The sequence below is a fragment of the Anoplopoma fimbria genome, chromosome 8 (genome assembly GCF_027596085.1).
Source record: "Anoplopoma fimbria isolate UVic2021 breed Golden Eagle Sablefish chromosome 8, Afim_UVic_2022, whole genome shotgun sequence".
Lineage (NCBI taxonomy): Eukaryota > Metazoa > Chordata > Actinopteri > Perciformes > Anoplopomatidae > Anoplopoma > Anoplopoma fimbria.
This window is the reverse complement of record NC_072456.1, coordinates 18,137,295-18,158,644: the sequence shown is the minus strand read 5'-3', so window position 1 is coordinate 18,158,644 and position 21,350 is coordinate 18,137,295. Positions and strand designations below refer to the sequence as shown.

The 21,350-nt window shown below is 42.2% G+C and overlaps 2 protein-coding genes across 2 annotated transcripts; one reads left to right on the top strand and one right to left on the bottom strand.

Moving 5' to 3' along the window:
• The first annotated feature begins 5,390 nt into the window (after positions 1-5,390).
• tab3 (TGF-beta activated kinase 1 (MAP3K7) binding protein 3) lies at positions 5,391-12,940 on the top strand. Its single transcript, XM_054602664.1, has 7 exons — positions 5,391-5,545; positions 6,206-6,377; positions 6,603-7,863; positions 8,508-8,668; positions 9,101-9,194; positions 11,515-11,598; positions 12,029-12,940. Exons 2-7 carry the CDS (start codon positions 6,276-6,278, stop codon positions 12,172-12,174), a joined length of 1,848 nt encoding a protein of 615 aa, XP_054458639.1. The 5' UTR covers positions 5,391-5,545; positions 6,206-6,275; the 3' UTR covers positions 12,175-12,940.
• Positions 12,941-13,036: 96 nt separating this feature from the next.
• tmem47 (transmembrane protein 47) lies at positions 13,037-19,908 on the bottom strand. The gene is made up of 3 exons (XM_054603203.1): positions 19,483-19,908; positions 15,028-15,168; positions 13,037-14,721 (listed from the first exon to the last, which is right to left on the bottom strand). The coding sequence occupies exons 1-3, from the start codon at positions 19,706-19,708 to the stop codon at positions 14,543-14,545; spliced, it is 546 nt and encodes a 181-aa protein (XP_054459178.1). The 5' UTR covers positions 19,709-19,908; the 3' UTR covers positions 13,037-14,542.
• Positions 19,909-21,350: the final 1,442 nt, after the last annotated feature.

Below are 21,350 nucleotides of genomic sequence, written 5' to 3'. Positions count from 1 at the left end.
AACCAGAAAAGTGAAATGCAGGACTATCCGAAATGCGACCACCGGGTGCACCAACTCGACTGGCTGCTGGTCGCAGGTCGGTGAGCCGTTTCCATAAAAGTACCGTTACTTTCTAACGCATTCCGAGCGCGGCTGCCGCAGGTTCAGCTGTTGCCTCGTGCGCGCGCACACACACACACACACACACACACACACACACACACACACACACACACACACACACACACAGACAGTCTCATCGAGATCATTTGCAGTCGCAGCTGCATAAATACTGTTAATAATTGTCCTTAAAAATCCCTGACAGTTTTGCACGTAGGACTAATTATTTTGTTTTAATGGTTAATTCGCATTAATGTGTCGTTCAGTTTCACTATATTTATTCTAATATCAGGTTTTTGACGGTTATAATGGCTTAGGGGATATTTTTATGTTGTTTGATCAATTATATCTCCGGAATGGCCAAAATCTAGAGTAATAGTCTGTCTGCAAAAAGTTTAACTATAGCTATCAGTGAGTTTACAGTGAATATTATACTTCATATAGCTGTGAAATCTATAATATAATTAGTTTGTTGTTAGTTGTAAGAGGACTGAGTAATTTGTATTATCTCATATAGGGCAGTAGCCTACATTTTGGACAGAATCAAGTGTCATTGAAATAGGCTACACCATGCATTTGTTGTTTATACCCTCACCTACCAACCATGCTTCATCGTGCATTTGCCATTCCCTGTTTTTATATTATTTAGTTCAGCTATCATTTTCTTCAATTTTGTGGAACAAAAAAAACTGGACTCTTCTGGTCCAGTCTGTTTGGGTTGTCAATCTAAATCCAGACAGATATTATCATTATCTGCTTCTTGGCCTGTTAGAGCCAAGATTCCTGACTTATCAGTTAAGAGGGCCAGCGACTTGTCCTCTGTTTTTCCTGCCTCACCTAGATGTTGCTATCACTCTGCTATGCAATGACGGTTGGAACTCATATCGTCCTGCCAAGAACCAAACAAAAAACATTTTTCAATATGGTCACATCTAATCAGAGACTATCCATTCTGTTGTAGAAAATATACAGTATAAGCCTGCACCACACTGGGGAGTCTTCCTTAAGATGATGAAGTTCTCATGGGATGTAAATAGAAACTCTACAGCAGACACATTTTGTCTGCTCTAATGGCTCCACGCACAGCTGCTGACTCACTGACCAAACAGGCCGCAAGCAGGAAATCCACCAAGTAAAGTCCATAGTCAAGTATTCTAGGAATGTAATAGAGATCTTTGAGAGTTGGCGCACCTCTTTATTGATCTTGATACTTATCAGCGCTGCCTAAATAATAATTTGTAATATACTGACAATGTTGTTTGGCACACTGTATAAGATAATCTCTTGGAAATGATAATGTGAAAACACTACTTTACAGGTTATATAGGTAAGTTTTAGGATAAACAGCGGCCTTCAGCATTACTCAGTGTGTCCAGTTAAAGTGTTGAAGCTCTGGGAAACCCCCAACAAGAGGGTCAAAGCTCCGGCTAATACTGTAGCCCAGTTAGAAATGAAATCTGAGCGCAAGAGCATCAATGAAAGACAAAGAAATAGAAACATTTCATCCCTTTGATGAAAGAACAGAAAGACTACTTAAAAGTACTTGCCTGCAAAAAGTAAAAACCTCCTGGTGCACACATTTCTAAAAATGTGGACAAAATGAATACAAGACTGGTTGTAATATAATACATAGCCTGCCAGCTATAATGTACTTTGAGTTCAGTGTAATTTCTGGAAGCTAATGTGGAACTTCCACTTTATGTTGTTGTATTTGATGCGTTTTACACAAATCTTTTTTTATTTGATGGTTCGTGAGTAAAAATAAATCAAGCCTTTTCAAAAGTTACATATGAACCTTTCAAGAATTTAAGTGCAATGAATTGGTCAACCTATTTATATCTTACAGACTAATTGGAGAGGCCCTTTTCACCCCAACACTTACTCACTTCCTGCCTAGATTAAGGGTCTGTTCTGTGAACTCTAAGGGCTCCGTCCTCCTCTGTACTGAGTCCTCCAGGGATCAGGGACAACAAGGGGACTGCTTTAAATAGCACCCGCAGTTGTGTCAACTTTTCAACACTGTAAGGACAGCTAACCTGAGTCAGACTGGGCCTTCGCCTCAGCTGCTGCAGCTCGCCCCTTACACCCCTATGAATATGTTTGTGGTGGTACAGCCCACAAACCCCTGCTGAAGCCCTAGTATAGACTGGCTCATCAGGCCAAAACTGAATCATCTTCTGGTGGATGAACTCACCAATGCCAGCTGTCCAAACCTCTACTGTCTCAGTCCATAGTAAATATCAAACAAAAAAGGCTCAGCAAAGATGGCTAAATTTGAGAACAGTAATTCCCCCTACATTTTTGTACACAATGCACAAATTGTCAAAAAAATATCCATTGTCATGTCTCAAAAATAATCAAATATCAGGTGAATTCCTCTCCGACTCGTCTAAGTCTGGTCACTTTTATACATAGCTGATGAGGCGCTACACTTTTCTACCCACCAAAACATCCTAACGCCACTGCGATAAATACTCTTTATTATTATTATTATTATTATTATTATTATTATTATTATTATTATTATTATTATTATTATTATTATTATTATTATTATGTCTAACATATATTCCTCAGGCATAATCATCAGTTCACTGAGTCCACTAATTGTGAGATTTAGTTTCTGAACTCTCTGTTGTGTTCATGCTGAGGGCTTGCATGTGCTAACCAGACTAGGCTGTTGATCCACTTGTAGCATCAACATGATACTTTCTCTTTTGCCCAGCAGCTGCCCACTTAAACAAAGTTAACTGAGGGTTTGTTATTTCTGTTGAAATGACAAGAAAAGTCTGTCAATGTGATGCTGTTCTCTTAAATACATAGAGGACGAGCAAACTACCGTATGTAACATTTATTTAACTTTAGAATTTCTCTGTATCTCCTGCATGAGAATATATTTTAGCTGTTTCTCTCTTGAACCTCATGAGCAGTGAATACATGTCATAATTTCCCAGCTCTGACTGCTGAATGCTTAGCTGTAATAAGGAGGAAAAGCTCTCCCACCACAGAACAGGTGTCCCGTGTAGACAGAGCAGACTACAAAGCTGCTTTTAAGACACACAAGGAATCTTTTTAAGTGAGGGAAAATACCTTTTTTTCCAAAAGTAAATTTAGCAAAGGACAGTCAAAGTAATCCAAAGGTAGGATGTGGTCTGAAATGGTCAAATGCCCTGCATGTGTCCTTCCTCTGTGCAGTATTCAAAAACCTAATGTCAGCCTTCTCAGTTAACAGGCATTGGCATAAGCAAGACATAACTCTGCATTACTGGCTTTTTGACAACTTGATATCAGAGAGAGACAGTGGTGCTCTCCATGACTGACCACAATCCCTTAACAAAACCAGCCTCTGCATTATGAAAGAATCTTATATTATTGTGCACAACTCAACATTTGGTCACATGCTCTGGCCTCAAATATAGATACGTGTTTTATTTTTTACTGTTTTTGCCTAAATCTGCAAAAATCAAGATGGAAATTTGTAATTTGCCTCATCAACTCTTAAACTAATAAGACCATAATGTCCAACTTTCTTTAGAGACCCATCCCACTTCCTCCCTATTATTGCAGCTGAAGTTAGAGTGCTTGTAAAATATTCATGGAATCTCTCACTGCCCCCTAGTGAAAACACAGACAAATGCATTTGACAGAAATCATGACTTTGCTGTTATAGTATTTTATTATGTCCTGTTGATCTCTTTGCCAACAACCAAAATCTGTGACTAAACAAATCTCAGTATTTCAATATGCTATGTTTTATTTCTTGTTTTAATTCAAAGGCTGCCCATAGATAAAAGTACTGAAACATTAACTTGATAAGATAAGATAAGATAAGATAATCCTTTATTAGTCCCGCAGCGGGGAAATTTGCAAGGATAAAGGAGATAAATACATGTTAAGCATCATGGTTACTTATTCCATCTTACAAAGCCTGTTTTCTTTTTCTCTGTACATTTTCACACATATTCACAGGGTGATTTTAGTTCATGTCGGCGTACCAGAACCAATTGTTAAGTCATGCAAAATGAATTTAGATCAGGTCACTGATCTCTTCTCATGCAGGGTTGAAACTCACACAAGCATGTTGAATATGACATATGATATTATTGGAGACACAGCAGGATGGACTTTAAGGATTAGGAATGTTAGAAAACTGAGATCATCCTCCACAATAACAACAATATAGAGAAAAAATAAGATTTAGAGCTGATTATATTGTGGAATTCCAGTCAGTTATAAAGGGAGTAGCAAATAGTGTTTCTTGGTCAAGGTATTAGCATCTTATAGATATACTTGTATAACATGTGATAGTTGTCTTCTAGCCTGTTTTTGCTGTACAAGTGTTTTTATGATGACAGGTCTCTTTTAAAAAACAGATTTTAAAGGGAAATTTAAATGTCATATTTCAACTGACTATTATTTATGCTGTAGTCCTCTTGTTTTCGATGTTAAATGTGTTGTGAGCTGCAACAGAGCAATTGGTATTCAACAGGAGTAGCCTAATCTGCTTTTCTAGGAAAAATATCTTAACTAGTGAGGAGAACAGATTAAAAACTGAATTGAATTGATCTCTCATTAAAACACATCTTAGAGCTGATCTTGATTTGACTTCAGTTCTTTGATCTTACTTGAATTGTCTTGTTTATTTATTATATAGAATGTCTATTATTATACAGTACCAGTCAAAAGTTTGGACACACCTTCTCATTCAACTACTTTGAAGAATCTAAAATATAAAACATATTCTGGTTTGTTGAGCATTTGTTTGTTTACCACAGAATTCCATATGTTTTAATGTTTCATTTTAATTGGTTTTAGTATTTTATCTTATATTCGTTTACTATTTTATGTTTACCTATTTCACTTGATTTCATTTATTTTGCTCGTTTATTTGATTGTCACTTGTTATTTAATTTTGTTTCTTAGTTTAGTTGAACGATTGTTCTAATGTTTCTTCTATTGCACTGTTTTGCTGCCTTGTCTGCCAAAGCACTTTGTAAACCTTGTTTTTAAAAGGTGCTATATAAATAAAGTTATTATTATTATTATTTGCTTATTTATAATACTTATTTTTGATCTTTTTTTTTTTTTTTACTATGTATCTTGTTTGCACTATCCTCTCTGCTGCTGTAATCCTGTAAATCTCCCCGCTGTGGGACTAATAAAGAATTACCTTATTTTATCTTATTTTATCTTATCTTAACTGCGGACATGCGCAGTAGCGACAGCGTCCATCCAGCCGATTTGAACAACTTCCTGGTCCGGGAAAATCTGACACTATCGCGACAGTCTGTTCGTGTGCAGCTCAGCGACAGCGGCCTGGCGCTGGAATGCGAAACTATAAGTTATTTAGTCAGAGCACATCGTTGACGAGCCATTTCAGAAATATCACAGGTCTCCTTTGGACTCAGCTCTCGTCCGAGACATGAGGGAGACTCTTTAACATGTGGTAGGTTTGTATGAAGCCATTAGTGGCTAACGCTCCCCTAACTTTAGCACGGTTAGCTAAGCTAGCTAATCCATCAACACCCAGGCGTGTGACAGCTGACCAGCCAGCAGGACCGAGCTAAGGCTAGCGTTAGCAAAGCTAGCTGACAAATGGAGTTAATCTTTCTTAAACAGCTGACTTGTTAAGGGGATTGTGTTGCTAATTTAGTGACACACATCTCTCAGGAATGGTGATGTTTCCACTCCAGTGTGGACGTTTGTTTGAGTGATGCACGGAAGCTAACAGATGCTTATAGCTAGCCTGCTAGCTAGAAACGGTATGTCGTCGTTGCTTGGTGCAACAGAAGGGCTAAACAAACAACAACAGTCTGACAGCCACCTTGCTGGCACTCATGTGCTAATGTGGATGAATAGCAGTGACGCTGGCCTGTTTGTTCTGTGTTCCTGTGTTGATATTTGGGCTGGTCTTCCTCTCCTGGTGGATGCATTATGCTCTCTCTCTGAACACTAATACATGGATGTATTGGCCCTAATCACTGCTGACACACTGGGTGTGCGACAGACATTTGGCCGGCCAACAGTGCTAATAGGGTTATGTCGCGCAATCCCATGACATTTGAGTTTTGACCTCAGTTTCTGTCTGTCATCTTTGCATCTTCAGGGTATGAGACGAGATCAGTTCTCTCAGCATTTGCAGCTTTGGGCTCGTTGACTCTCTGTGTTGGCTCAGGATGGCGCAGGGAAGCTCTCAGCTTGACTTCCACATCCTGCAGGACCTCAAGCAGCGTTTCCCAGAGATCCCAGAGGGTGTAGTTTCACAGTGCCTTCTGCAGGTATACGCACACACATGCACACATGTTTACGCTCACAAAAGCTGTTTGCACAATTTTACAACATCCTCCAATGTTCAATTGTTAGAAAACAGGTTGGGTTTTTTTGTAGGATACCTTGCTTTGTTTGCACTACCTGATTAACAACCTCTAGTCTAATCCATTATGATTCAGCCTGATGACTGATCCACACTGCATGACTGACAATGTTCTCTGTCGCTCTCTCAGAACAACAATAACCTGGATCTTTGCTGCCACCTGCTGGCTCAGGAGAGTAACAGATACCTGTATGGAGAGTTCCATCACAGTCCAGAAGAGGGGCGACTCAATCGAAACCACATGCTACACATTAGCCTCGGGTATCCGGGCTCCGAGGCAAATAAGACAAATGGAGGAGCAGCAGGAGTAGGGCGCTCCCTTGTGCACAGCACCAGTGACAGTCACATCGACCCCCAGCGGCCGAGCTACCCTGAGCCACTGTCAGCCCCCGCCACCATGGCCCCTACCCCGGGTTACAATCCTTTCTTCATGAACGATCAAAGCCGCTCAGCTAGCACTCCCACTCCTCCACCCACAATGCAGGGCATGTCTCCCACGTACGCCCCAGTCCCACGTTACACTATGAACCCTATAACCGTCACACTTTCGCAAAATAGTATACCCAATGTCCCGCAGGCTCTACAGATACCCCCTGGGCACTATGGTAACAACACCAATGCCACCCTGTATATTCGTCCCTCACCTTCCCAGAGCCCACAACCAGCACCCTGGTCGTCCTCGGGGGTGCCTGTGTATCAGCATCAGCAGTCCCCCTACAGTACTCCCACATACGGCTCGCCTTACAGCTCCCCGCAGCATCAGGTTCAGCCCCAACCACAACCCCAGCCGCAACCCCAGCACCAGCAATATGTCTTCCTCCCCATTAGCTCCCCAACCCTTCCCAGCATGCCCTACCATCACCAGCAACAACCCCAGCAACAACCAGCTGTTTACCGGCCCTACCACTCAAAAAGCTCCCTCAAGAACCAGATAGAGATAACCCTGGAGGGTCCCCGACCTCGCAGCAACTCACCTGTGCACACACCCCACCCCCAGGGGGTGCATTACATGGCCACCAGCCCTTCGCCCAGCTCCCCTTCGAGGGGCATCACTATGAGTGGACCTTCAGTGCCGGCATCCTTCCACCCTGGGATGTACCTGCAGCATCAGGGCCCTACAAGGCCTCGGCCTGCCTCCTCTCCTCAACCGGGCCAGTCAGCATACACCTTCAAAATCAAAGTGTCCCCAGGTGGCCAAGCCCAGAGGCCACTCAGCTCACCTCCTGTTGCCGAAGCCGAGTCTCTTCTCAACATAGTAGACCAAGGGGAACACAACGCTGCCCCTGCACCCATCCTGCCCATCTCCGCTCTGCCTGGGAACATTGTCAGTCAGTTTCAGCATATGCCCCGACGTTCAAGCTCAGGCTCTGATGATTATGCCTACACACAAGGTAAGATGTTTTTCTTTTTTCTATCTATTACTCTGCATACGTTTGTGTTTCTGTCACAAATGTTGTACAGTTGGAGTTGTCATGGATGTTTGTGGCTGTGCTGTCTAAAATAAATGAGTAATAGACCAAAGATTGCAGCCTTAGAGTAGCTGACTTCATCTTGGAAGACTTTCTACTGGTTTATTAGTTGCTTGTCATACTCATATCTCTGTCTCTGCATGTAAAGGTTTAATATTCCCAGCATTTTGCAACCCTATTAATGACCATCGTTTTGTGGTGTTTAGTCGAATCTTGTTGGCATAGATTTCCTATCATATTTGAAGCCTGTTAATTATGTAGTTTGTGGGACTGCTTTGAGTCCACTTGTCCTCTTTTAACAGTTTTTATTGTCTATTGCTACATACTGATAAACTGCTGGTCAGGCTTCTTTGAAAGTTGACATTCTCCAAGTTGGCTTGTATTTTACAAATTTGTCTGTTTGTTCTTTTCATGAGATGGGTATACAAGTTTGTTCAGACTTGATGTGGGTTTGTGTGTTGTTATGGAGTAGAAACAGAGCACTAAAGTGAGAGAAGGTTTGATATAACATTTTATTTTTTGTTCTTGAATTTTAAGCATTTTATGTCTGGTGTGTTTCCCTCCAGCTCTCCTGCTCCACCAGCGGGCCAGGATGGAGCGTCTAATGAAGGAGCTGCACATGGAGAAGCAGAAACTAGAGCACCTGAAGGCCGATGTCAACAGCATGGAATATGATGCCCTTCAAAGGCGCTTTCGACGAGTCAACTCCACCAGTCTTATACCCAGAGTAAGGACTAAACATGAATATTATCTCCTCTTTACAAGTTTATGCCACCACAAATCTCCTACTTTTTCACATGCTCACAAAAGGTGATGTACATCAATAGGCTGTGAAATCATTATTCTTTTGCAAGTTCAGGATTAAAACTTTTTAAGACTCAGTATGCGGCTACATTGCTACTCACTGATGGGGTTTGAACCAGACTGTGGTCTTAGTCATGTGCTGTTCAAAAGAAAAGGCATCAAATTGATCTTGAAAACAATCAAACTTTACTTAAAAAGTATCCAAGTAAGCAAAAATGCGGCAATAATGATGAGACAAAATGATATATTTTATATAAAAATTACTTCTGACATGTAAGAAGAAGTTTCACAGGAGGGATGGGGAATATTTGGGTGTTTATTTTGGTCTAATCTAACTGGTTTGCACCGTCTGCAGCCTGAAGAGATGACCCGATTGCGGAGTCTGAACAGACAGCTACAGATTGATATCGACTGTACCCTGAAGGAGACAGATCTACTGCAGTCTAGAGGTATACATACGCACACGCCAGCACACACACAAACACACACAAACACAAACACACACACACACACACACACACACACACACACACACACACACACACACACACACACACACACACACACACACATAAATGCACATTACTACACATAAACCTTTTGAAGTGTTTCTCTGATTTATCTGAAAGCATTGATCTTGAAAGAGCCAAGCCCAGAAGCAGACAGAGTTGGGTCCAAAGTGATGGATGGGGCTCCATCACACTGCATACAGATGCAGCGCTCTAAAATGACCTGCTGGTCTGTGACAGGACCCAGGCCCATCCAAGGTTGACCCTCATTGGGCCCATGCCCAGGGTTTGGCTGGTACGTGATCCTTGTTGATTACGTAACTGATAACAGCATTGACTCAATTTGCCCCTAATCACAGTGTGTGGAAACAAGTTGCGCTGCTTTTTATATATCTACCAGGAGTCTTAACTGGCAGCGGGCTCAAGAATTGGACCAGTTTTTTTTTTTAAATCAGCTCAGTGCCACTGAACATTTGTGTCGTGGTCCTCCTGGAGCATTCTTCCACTTTTTTCAGACTTCCAAATGCCTTTTGGCAAACACTGGCCGAGATGTCATGCATGCAAGTTGTTTTTAACACTGTTTTTGCCACTCTTCCATCAAGCGGCGAATGGTGAATCACCCGGATGGCAGTTTTTATGTATACAGTGTCTCTCCTCAGAGCCTTTGAACGCTGACTTCCCTCACCAGTGCCCCTCTCACACACTTGTTTCTGAGGATGGCTTGATCCTTAAATGGAGAATTTGGAACTTGCAGCAAAAAAAAAAAAAAAAAAAAAGCAGCAGCAAAGTAAATGGATTTTCTGGTCAGCCCCTGAGTTTAAACGTATACTTCTTGGTTGCATTGTTTCAAGCAAGGAATCTCTGTGTGTTCTTCGCATCTCTTGAGAACCGTTCATCCGATCTACTTCAAACTTTGCGGGTGTATTGCTGGTGACCCAAGAAAGTGCAGTGTTGACGTTGAGGTCAATTTGGACACTCAAGGTTCAATATTTATAAACTTTGCAGCAGCTGGGGAGTCGAGCATGTTGTCTGCATGTTAATGTCTTCGTTTGGCAGAAAAAATCATGCATGTTCACATTTAAGTTCAGACCAGCTACACAGGTGTACGCAACTATTTATTACTGGTTCTGTTCCTGTTATTGTATCGAAATATTAATTTTAATTTTAATTTTTTTTTTGGGTGACTGCCCGTATTTTATTATTTTGGGACTGTGACAATTCTTTTGAATGGAAAATATATCTCAGTTGATGTAGAGTTGAATGAATGGATGTGTTTTTAGGCTTCATAAAAAATGGCATTAATGTGGTCTTTGTTGTGTAAACGTCATTTGTGTTTCATCGCTCACAACAAAGCTCACTGAGCGAGAGAACTTTGCGTGCAGAAAATTCCATCCAGTTGCAAAAATAAATCAGAAAATCAAGTTAACATCTGACTGAAAGACTGTAGGCGCTAGGCCCATGTCTCTTTTTTTTTTTTTTTTGATGCTGATAAAACGATGCATCTTAGCAGACAATGAAACCCCGTTTTGATTATTGTGGTCTTAAATCTATATATAACTATACACACACCCAAAAAAAAAAGCAAGCTTACTTATTTGATGTTGCAGTTCATTTAAAAATGTGTCTCCTTGGGCCAAGTGAAGAAAAGCGTGGCTTCATCTCCTGGTGAAATCCTGAAAATGTGTGACTACTGCTTGAATTGGCTTATTTATTGTAGCATTGGCCTGGCGGCAGTTTAGACCTGGTTCAGACCAGCTTAAGTGATACAATAACAAAACACAAGAGGCTGCATTGGTTGAGGCGCGTTGCTTCATGTGCCAGTGAGACTTTAAATACAATCCAAGATGATGAGGGTTAGAGATCCATGAATCTTCAGGCTTTTTGGATGTCAAAACACTGCACAGCAGTTTATAATACAATGAGACAGGACTATACAACTCTGGAAAGTTATTTACAGCAACAGCCATTCTACCAAACTCTGTCTTAAAGAGCTTGAAGTAAACAGTAGGACTACGCTTTTCATGTTACAAATAAGTCTAACAGGAATGTGCATGCACATGCATGTATTTGATGGGCCAACATAGTATGTCGCCAAATTATATTTCAGCACGTATTTGCCTGTTGACCCTGCAATCTTTTTTTAATAAGGGGTCTTGTCGGTCGGAACACAGTATTCAGCTGGAAACTGGTCGTACTGATTGGACTTCTGGTTGGGATGGACATGTCTAAATAAACGTCTGCTTTCTGCTTTCCTTCGCAGGGAAGTTTGATCCAAAAGCAATGAACAACTTTTATGACAACATTCAGCCCGGTCCGGTTGTGCCGCCCAAACCTGGGAAGAAAGGTGAGAATTTTCAGCACCGTTTTCAGAACATTTAAGTTGGTCATGCTGAGACATTTTCAAATGCATGTGTGACGAATAAGAGACAAATTGATGTTGCCAAGAGGCAGATTTGATCAGTGCAAGAACGTTTAGGCCCTTTCTTACTCGCATACAGTGTTTGTCTTCTATATTTAAGACATTTTTCATTTGAAAACCGAGACTAAAAGCTTAAGTGAAGTGGGTCTGTGTTGGTCAACGTGGTCTCCACAAATGGGTTTGCATGGAAACATATCTATCAACATTTATACTGAATGTTTGATGACTGAATGCATGCCTCACATGTGTGTTGAGGGACAGCCATGGTTAATTCAAACCCTGAGTTGATGACTCCTAAATGTTTGCGTTGGGGCCCCCCTTTTTTTAATGCGTTGCTTCTCTCTGTTCTTTTTAGAAGGGGAACAGGGCCCAAAGCCAGTCCCGGTGCCCCAGAGGGATGAGGACTTCGAAGGCGCCCAGTGGAACTGTGAAAGCTGCACCTTCCTCAACCACCCTGCCCTCAACCGCTGTGAACAGTGCGAGATGCCGCGTTACACCTGAGCTTAGCACTGCGCTGTAATGCCCACCCCTGCCCTATCCCCAACCAATCCTCGGATAGTATGAGCCCCACCCCTCCAAAAGCTGCAGAATCTGTCTAGAGGTCTGCCCCTGTCAATCATATGTAAGCTCCTCTTACCTGCTGAGGAAGAGCCACTATCCCTCTCTGTCCACTTGTCCCGCTCCTATCTACTACTCCTGTGCACTTTGACCCTTTTTTTTTTTTTTTTTTTTTTCCCCCGTTGGAGGATGATGATTCCTATTCAGGACAGTTGGAGACTTTTCTCATGGCAAGTGAATAAAAAGAGGGAGTGACACGCTGTGACTCTGGCAGTCGGTGGTTCAGGGCTTCAGAAAGGCTCAAGCGATTAAGGATCGAGGAGGAGGAGCTACGGTTTACCTAGAGAACATTCCACGCAGAAAGAGTGACTGCCCTGTTTACACTGCGCCCATTCCTGAACTCAAAATGGAGGCACTTCCACTTTAATCTAGGACCTGTAACTCCCACTCTGACAGTGGAACAATGAAAGCAATGGTATACACATTCTGACTAATGCGAAAATGTAGACTGTACACTGTATCTGGCTCTGTATTAGAGCTCATTTCACTGAAAGAAGAACACTAAAGACATTTGCATATGAGTATATTCGTGGTACTTCTATGCATATTATGCCACCCTGTATTATGTGTTCAGAAGATGTTGATTTCCTGTGCAAATGCCTCAACTTGCTGTACTTAATAAAGGAGCTGATTCTATGTGACTTGACCACGCACAGCTGGCATGTCTGCATAGTTTTTTTTTAATAATTCATAGATCCTTCTTTCCCCCCCCCAACATGAACCAAACACACTTTTTCCAGTACATGTTTATTATGTAAGTAATCAAACCAGTGGGAATCAGAAACACAGCAGAAATTCTTAACATGCACACACTCACCCACTTTCATTAATGTTGCAAGAGGAAGTTGGAGAAGTTTCTAACCACGTTCGAATGCTGTCTGAGTAGACTGTTATTACCAGTGCAGCTCTCCTGCTGCCACAGGTCTCACCGGTCGTGATCACTTTTCTGCTTGATTGATCCCATAGTCCTCATAACGCTAATCACACACAGCACATTCCACTCTAGCATCTCATAAAATACTCCATCATGAACCTCAACTTGGATGCAAAAACTAAGAATACTGACTTTTTCAATAACTACAATAAGTTTATGCTACAGCCTCTCCCTATCTGAATTGTGTTGTATTCTTCTGAAAGCTTGCTCTACTTTGTGAATTCCCGTTCCTTACAGGGTGAGAAGATAAGGAGGCATCACATGAGGGGGGTGTGTGAGCACATGCTGGGTGGTATGGTCATGCAGACATGACACACAGCAAACATGGTCATTTGCCATCTTCCTACCCACTGGTATTCTTGTAGTGAATATTACTTTATTATGCTTATTGTGCATACTTAAATATAATACAACCATTTTATCAAAAAAGCAGCTATACCTTGTGTTATGTTGCATGTTTACATCAGCAGCCAAAGGCCTCACTGGTGTTTACATGTGACAGGCTCTCTGCTAATCATTAACCAGTAAATGTTTCTCTCACCAGTATGCTATCATTTGGAGGTTGCTGTGGAATTTTTTTACTGTCTTAGGTAGTTTCTGTTTATATACAGTATCTCTGACACTTGAAATACACTCAGATATGACAGAAGGAAAAAAAAAAGCCACTAATTTGGAGCTCCATGACATTCCTTAGCCAAACGATTACGCTCTACTAGAGGAAGAAGGCAATGCCAATTTCAGCTGTAGTGTAACTCTGGGGAAATGTAGCATTTCCTGAGGTGTGCCCTGTCTTCCTCACTTTGTCATTCTCATAATATCGCTTCAATAAGCCTCCCAGGGTCCGTTGCTTCTCTGATTGGCTCCAGTTTACATTATTCTCTGCTCTGATTGGTAAATTATTCCACCAATTCGTCCTGGCATGCGGTCAGTAAATCCATCTGTTCCCTCTAGATTTTTTGGCAAAATGTAAGACCTACTCGAGTTCCACTTAAAGGGGACACAGAGTTATCTGAGTACAGACATTCTCTCCCAAATTAAACTGGCTGGGTTGGATTTCTTTTTTTCACCACTGGGTTTGCTGCCAAACCTTCTGAGAGCACGGAGCTTCATACCAATGAGTAAGGATAGTCTTTGAGACAATAAGTTCACAGTATCAAATGAAAGAGCTCATTTCCAGTCCTGAAACTAACAACAAGCATTTGTATTTCCTGTTTTTGTAGTCTGTGGTTGTGCACTGTGTAACGGACAGAAAGTTCCTATCACTGAGAGGACACCGGGTGAAACAGAGTCTCAATTTCTCCTCTTGTCTCACACATTTTAGTAGTAGTCTTCATAGTTCTTGGGGTTGAGGCAATAGAGGATGGCTCCTCCAAAAGAGAAGATGGTTGATCCCCAGGCCAGGCCGTAGCCCCAGTTAAACTCATGGTACACCCTCAGACTGACCGTCTCTATGAACTTGATGGGGAAGAGGACCAAGCTGCACACCTGGAGCACCACTGCAGAGGAAAACGGGAAAGAGAGAAAGTACTATAGTCAAGTTAATTATGGTAGATACATATAGATTTGAAACAATGACTGACCAGCTAACAAAAACTGTAAGGAGGTAGACACAGGGCACTTTGAAACTGCTACATTAAAATAATTAAAGGTTTTATTGCCTTGCCCTTGGATCTTTCCCGTGAACGCTATAATGGATAAAGAATGTTTTGGAAGCTGGACAGTCATTGTTTTATATCTTTGGACTGTCCTTCAGCTCCTCCTTCTTGTTTTCTTATTTTTTGCTACAGAATCTCTTAATGTACCTGCGGAGAACAGCATGACAGCCACTGGCTTGTAGCAGCGACTCCTGGAGCCAGAGCACAGGGAGATCAGCGCCACGAGGAAGGAGAGCAGGGTGAGGGCCGCCCCCCCCAACAGCAAGGCCAGTGTGGCGATCTGCCAGTCTGAGACAAACACAGACACGGGGACAGAGAGGAAGGAGGGGGCGAGAGGGAAGGAAAGGCATGAAATCACACTGAGACAGAGAGTGACATAGGTAGCTAAAAAGGAGGTTACTCTGGAGAGCAGTGTCTGCACTGTTGACAGGAGGGAGGAAAAGTGGATAGATGAGGAGCGATAGAAGGACAGAGTGGGTCACAGGCCGTGTTGGTGAGCTACAGTTGCACTGCCATGCTCAATCCTGCACAAGAGAAAGAATGATTCCTCCCACCAACATTTGTGGTGATTTACCACAGTGTAAACAGTGGGTTTGGAGGTTTTGAGACAACTCCTCATGCATATTCTGATAAAACTGCTGATGGCTCATCGTGGTTTGATGTGAGCCACTGGGGATCCATAGCCAGTGGCAGGAGAAGAAGAATGTGAACCACGCAGCGAATAACCCCTCCAACCGAGCACAGCAGTTTCTGGCTGACAAGAAACAAACAAACGCACACATGCCTGGCTACACACGGATATCAGCGGGTTCAGTAATGGATCCGATGCAGCAGTAAGGCTTCTGTGAGGTGACTCAGATAATGAGTACACCTCCCTCCTGGCTGATGCCAGCTCAGCAGCATTCTCAGCATTTCATTCAGATTTACTTCTAAAACACTCAAGTGGAAATAATCTGCAATTTCACTTTCGTATCCTTGTTGGAATGCCAAAGCAGAAACAAAAAAAGGGAACCAAATGGAAATGTGTTTGTCAAAAAAAAAACCTTAAAAAACCTTTAGCAGAGGGGATTGTTTTAGATTCTTAATTAGCCATGAGACTTGTTCTGAGGATTGTTGAGAGACAAACTATGTATTATTGTTTAGAGATTAAGGGTCTCTTTCTAGTTTTACTGTGTACTTGTGGAAACAGGAGGTCCATTTGAAAACAGGCAGAGGATATTATGATGAGGCATTTGATTACACAGGAGGAAATCATTTATAGTTCAGTGGGTGGGAAAAAAATAACATCAAAGCATAAAGGGGATTGAGCCCCTCATAAGTGATTCAATAATAAAGTGCCTGTAAAAATTATAATTGAAAAATTGCAGTTTAGAGTATATTTTTTGGTAAGTATACATTGTTTTGTCTTATATGGAGCCCAGGAACAAAAAATGATTAACCGTTGCCAAGAATATATCCTCTCTGTTGAAGCAGAAAATCATTAAAACATTCACCAGCGGAGAAAAAGTGACGGGACATAAGCTGCTTAAATTACAGTTCCCACTCTTGTTGGAGGGAAACTTTATTCCAGGGGCCAAGCAGCTCAAATATAAACAAACATAAACTACTTCTGACCAAATATGGTTCAGGATTTAGAGTTTAAAAATGGGCCCTGTCACCACAGGATGTTGGAAAAAGCCCACAAAAAGCAGAGCACCGTCTCCCTCCAGCCCTCAGCTTTCACAACACGAGGCCCCCTCGAAGCACGACCACTTGACTTTCTCTGCAACTGCCTCACTGGTTTCCTCTCAGCAGCCGAAGTGACTTGACCCGTAGTTGTCAAAGCCTAGCATTGGTGGGATATCTTCTCTCGGTTAGTTTGGTGGCTTCAGCCCAGCGCTCATGAAAACAGCAGGATTCAGAAAGTCATCTCATCTCAGATTTGGAACAGACACCGTACTCTGTGCAAGAAACACGGCCAGAGTCAGAGTGCTCAAAGGCTTCCACAGAGCAGGAAGCGCCAAACTATTAATCTGAGCCCCGCACGATGACAGATGGAAAAGGAGATACAGTACATGAGATCCAATCGGAGCATTAATTATGGTCACTGCTTAAGTTTTGATCGAAAGGTTCCTTCAGGGGCCAATTCAGTTTCTTTGTCTGAGCCAGTGGTGGAAGATGTGTGTCTCAAAAGAGCCTGGAGTGTCTCTTGCTGTCACACACACTTAGCCTCACTCTCTCAAGGCAGCAGGATGGAGAAATTAAGGAGCAGGAAGATCTTAACCCAGAGGTCCCTGGTTCAAAACCCTCAGTGTCCGTGAGCAAGAGGCTCAAGCTTTTCAAGCTTTACAAGCTTTACAAGCACTCTGTATCCAACATTTTGCTGTGACCTCCCTCAAAGACAACACAGCCACCTAAACACTGTCTCGGTGAGGTATTACATTATTAATATGCTTTGGCATCACTGCGTCTGACTGAGCTGAGCTCGCTAACACACTGGCTCCACATTTGTCGCTTCATCTCGCACCGACCTGGCATCCACACACACTGCTCCTGCAAGACCATTTCACATTCCTACCTCTGTAAAGTCTGTATCTTTAGACTTGACCTCCGACCCTCTGCCTAAGTGTGTACGTGTTAGAAAAGTAACTGAAAGAGAGGAGGAGTTTTTTGTTTTCGTTTATGTATAGTTTAAACACTTCATGAGGATGTAAAAAGGGAACATCTCGTGTCTGCTTCTTAATTCACACTGCATAATATTTTCCCCAGACTTACCAGGCCTTGCAGAAAAAGCTCAAAACATCTGAGCGGCCAGCTGGTGTTTCAAACTAACAGGATTTATTTAATGCCCAGAGCATGACACTGAGGAAATATTGGGGGGCCGGTACGGGGGGGTAGAAACTGATTACTGGGATTCAAATCAATAAGCCTAGCCAAGCACTGGCCTGAGGAAATGGGCAGTTTGCTGTGTGCATTTACTGAGGTATGCTGCTGCTGAGGGTTGAGAGCTGACACGGAGACTGCATGTCTTTATATGGCACCAAAGTGCACTTTGTCTGCGCTGACAGAGGAGAATCAGGGCGACGTGACCCCACAGTTACTCATCTCTCAGAGAGAAAGAAAACATTTTGTCAGACTAACAAAAACACAATGCACCACTCAGCACACGGGAGGGGGTTCAGATGCAGCAAAAAGTGAATTTTATATATAGGAGCACACCGAGACACAGAAATAAAAATAAAGGAAGCTGTAGTCAGGAAGGTAATGTGAAATAAATCGACAATTTACATTTTAAGAATTACATTTAGACAATGTTTATGCTCTTAAAAATCTCTAAGAGATAAATGAAACAATATTTAGTGCTAATCAGATTATAGTTAAATTACATTGCAGACACAAGAAAAACACCTACAAAAACAATACAACTCCATGAAAAGCCTTACAGTAAATATTTAGTATATATTTGGTAGTGTTTATACTGAACTGGATTATAAAAAGTGTTTATGTTATATTATTCACTTCACAGTCCAGTTGGACCTACTGTATTACAGCAATACCACAAACTGTGGCATAGAAACATGCCAGACTTGAATCATCCTAAATTAAAAAAATGGCATTACAAATTGCAGGGTTGCTGTATTGGATCACATTAGATTTTAGTTGGCAGAACAAAGCATAGACAAGACATGTTTTCCTAAAATAATGATTGATTTTTGTTGATGCTGTTCATATGGTGACCTATTCTCAACCACCTTTTTATCCCCGAATCACCGGCTGTGATGGAAATATGAAATGCATCCAGGGAAAAAACCTTCATGGGGATTCCATAAAGAAGTTTCCTAAATAGAAGAAAATCAGCATTTCTGGAGTGCTTCACTTGTTTCCCTGGTTACTAATCTCCAGGCATCTGGATCTCTGGGGAGTTCTCTGCTCTGAGTTGCCCTCACTCCTTGGCCGCTGAAGAAACCCACACAAAGGCTCATTTTGTGAGCAACAAAAGGCCAAATGAAACCCCAGCTGGACCGCTCCTGGTTAGGCAAAATTCCCACATCATTCAGTGTTGCACTAGGCAAATGTTTTAGAAGAAAAGTTAACTAGACAACATAGAAAAAACAAATATGTCTTATTCATTAAACTTTGACACTTAAAGGATCAACTTTTTTTCAACACTTTTTTTTAATTTCCCACTTGGAAGGCAGCAATGTGCCGCATTGTTCACTATCTTATTAAATGTAGAAAAGTTCTGCAGTTTAAATTAACCAGGCAATAGCTAATTATAAAGTAATTAACATTTAGCACTCTCTTGGGTGATGTTTTATAATTCGCACCCACAGAAGAGATTGGTTGAGCAGTGAACTGTCTGCGGGGATCCTTTGTTGTCCCTGAGCATCTGACTGTCATTTGAATATGAATGTGTGTGTCTGTCTGCACCCCACAATCTGCTTTTTAAAGGGTACAAAACATGACTAAAACTACAACAGGCACGGGTTTGGAAACTTCAAACACCAACATGGTGGCGCATCACTCCATCAGCTACAATAATAAGTCAGTGTGGTCAGTGTCACTGTGTGTGTGTGTGTGTGTGTGTGTGTGTGTGTGTGTGCACAGGAGCGTCTGTCTCACCGGTGGTCAGCGTGCTGTTGCAGGACCACTCCGCGGAGCTGACGGGCTTCCAGCAGGACAGCCACATGGACAGGTAGTACTGGTCATCCGCCGTGACCCACGCCGGGCTCAACACGGCCCCAACGTCCAGGCACAGGGCGAGAAAGACGCACACCAGTCCCACCAACTTCAGGGGCGTCAACGCCGACACCCGCACCTCCTCTGTGCCGCTCACGGATGATGCCATATCTAAAGTATCTTAGTCATTTAAAGAAGAACAAAAAAAAACAAGAAGTGTGTTTTGGGGAGGGGTCTGTTTTGTTCCTCAAACAAACTAAATTATTCAGGTTTAAGTTGTGGTGGTCCCCCTTTCCGTGCCCGTGTTGCGGTAGCAGGATGGGGAGCTGCGGCTCACTCCGCGTCCTGAGTCCAGAGGACGCTGCTGCCGCTGCTGGAGACCGAGCGCTCTGCCGACGGGACCGAGCGGCAGACCTCTGAAATAACACGGGGCTGCACCTGCTGGGTCCTAGTGCCTAGACCACTTACACAGCATCTCTCTCTCTCTCTCTCCCTCTCTCTCTCTCTCTCTCTCTCTCTCTCTCTCTCTCTCTCTCCCTCTCTCTCTTTATGTGTTAGACCCTGTTAGTCCTGATATGCACTGATGTAGGGGTCAAACACAATAGGCATTGAAAGCAGAAGTCCGTTAGATATGTGGCTTCCATTGATGATTGGTGGTGAATTTGAATTATGCCACTTGACCACCGTGATGTGAGTGGGAAGCGGAACATTTTATAGTCAAATTCTTTATTAGTGCCAATACACAGCTTTAAACAAGACTCAGTAAACCAGAATAATGTTATTTGAGATCCTCTCAACCATCTTCTCTTTTGGAGGAGCCATCCTCTATTGCCTCAACCCCAAGAACTATGAAGACTACTACTAAAATGTGTGAGACAAGAGGAGAAATTGAGACTCTGTTTCACCCGGTGTCCTCTCAGTGATAGGAACTCTCTCTTTTTTTTCTCTTTAACTCATAGCAACCTATACAACCTTTAAAAACCTATACAATATTTAAAACAGCATCTGTACGAAATGCTTTTTTCCCTATCTTGTTGTCTGTGATTTTAGGTTGACATTCTGGAAAAACGAAAGCACCAACTAAATGAATTGAAGTAGACACAGCTTGATGGACAATAGGGACACTCATAGGTAAAACTAACAACACTTCATCTCTTAGTGGAATATACTGAACACCACAAACAGACAAACAAAGGATGTATTGTTCTTTTGAATATTTAAAATCACCCCGTCACATTATCCACTACGGATGCAATTACAATCCGTTATTAGCCTCTGCAAAACATCCAGGAACACAAATATGTTTTAAGACAAATCATTTCAATTATTTCCTCATTTAACTTACGCCCCAAATGGGTAAACTTTGGTTTCAGTGGGTTCACCTTTTAACTACGTCCATTCTTTTCTCTTGCAACACGCTTTACCCTACTTCTTCCTCTATCCTATATGTCTTCAGGTTACACTTTGTTTAACATCCCATTTTCTGTCTGTCTCTCTCTCACACATAAACACACACACACACACACACACACACACACACACACACACACACACACACACACACACACACACACACACACACACACACACACACACACACACACACACCCATACTGTGCTTAGGGAAGCTTACACAGCTCATTTTCTTTTCCTAATTGAAGTTAGGTAATCCTTTGTCCTTAGGGAAGAATCTCAAATTAATTCATATTGATTAACTCACACACTTGCACAGTGAAATATATATATATATACACACACACACACACACACACACACACACACACACACACACACACACACACACACACACA